Source organism: Corvus brachyrhynchos, unplaced genomic scaffold (genome assembly GCF_000691975.1).
Source record: "Corvus brachyrhynchos isolate BGI_N302 unplaced genomic scaffold, ASM69197v1 scaffold348, whole genome shotgun sequence".
NCBI classification, from domain to species: Eukaryota; Metazoa; Chordata; class Aves; order Passeriformes; family Corvidae; genus Corvus; species Corvus brachyrhynchos.
The window spans coordinates 53,963-54,205 of record NW_008239650.1 but is presented as its reverse complement, the minus strand read 5'-3'; the positions used below and the strand labels follow the sequence as shown (position 1 = coordinate 54,205).

At 65.4% G+C, this 243-nt stretch overlaps 1 protein-coding gene across 1 annotated transcript in view; it reads right to left on the bottom strand.

The window, feature by feature from the left end:
- KIF1C (kinesin family member 1C) overlaps positions 1–243 on the bottom strand; it is a gene marked incomplete at its 5' end in the record, with an annotated part of 5,046 nt that overhangs the window by 2,000 nt on the left and 2,803 nt on the right. The window contains 2 exons of the mRNA XM_017742369.1: positions 22–101; positions 213–236. Coding sequence (XP_017597858.1) covers positions 22–101; positions 213–236 — 104 coding nt within the window. The remainder of the gene's footprint in view (positions 1–21; positions 102–212; positions 237–243) is intronic.

The following is a 243-nucleotide window of genomic DNA, read 5'->3' as shown; positions in this document are numbered from 1 at the left end:
GGGGTTTGGGGCGCCCCTCACCGCTCCAGCCTCAGGGCTTCCGTCCGGCGCAGCTTCTCCTCCCACGTCTCGTTTCGCCCTGCGATGATTTTCTCCGTCTCCTGCGAGGAGCAACAATTTTGGGGGGTACCCCACAGTTTGGGGGAGGGGGGTCACAGACTCCCTGGGTCCCTGTGGGTCAGGGGAGAGGTTGGGGGGTGTTTTGGGGTCACCTGCAGTCGCTCCATGGCCTCAGTGGGGCCC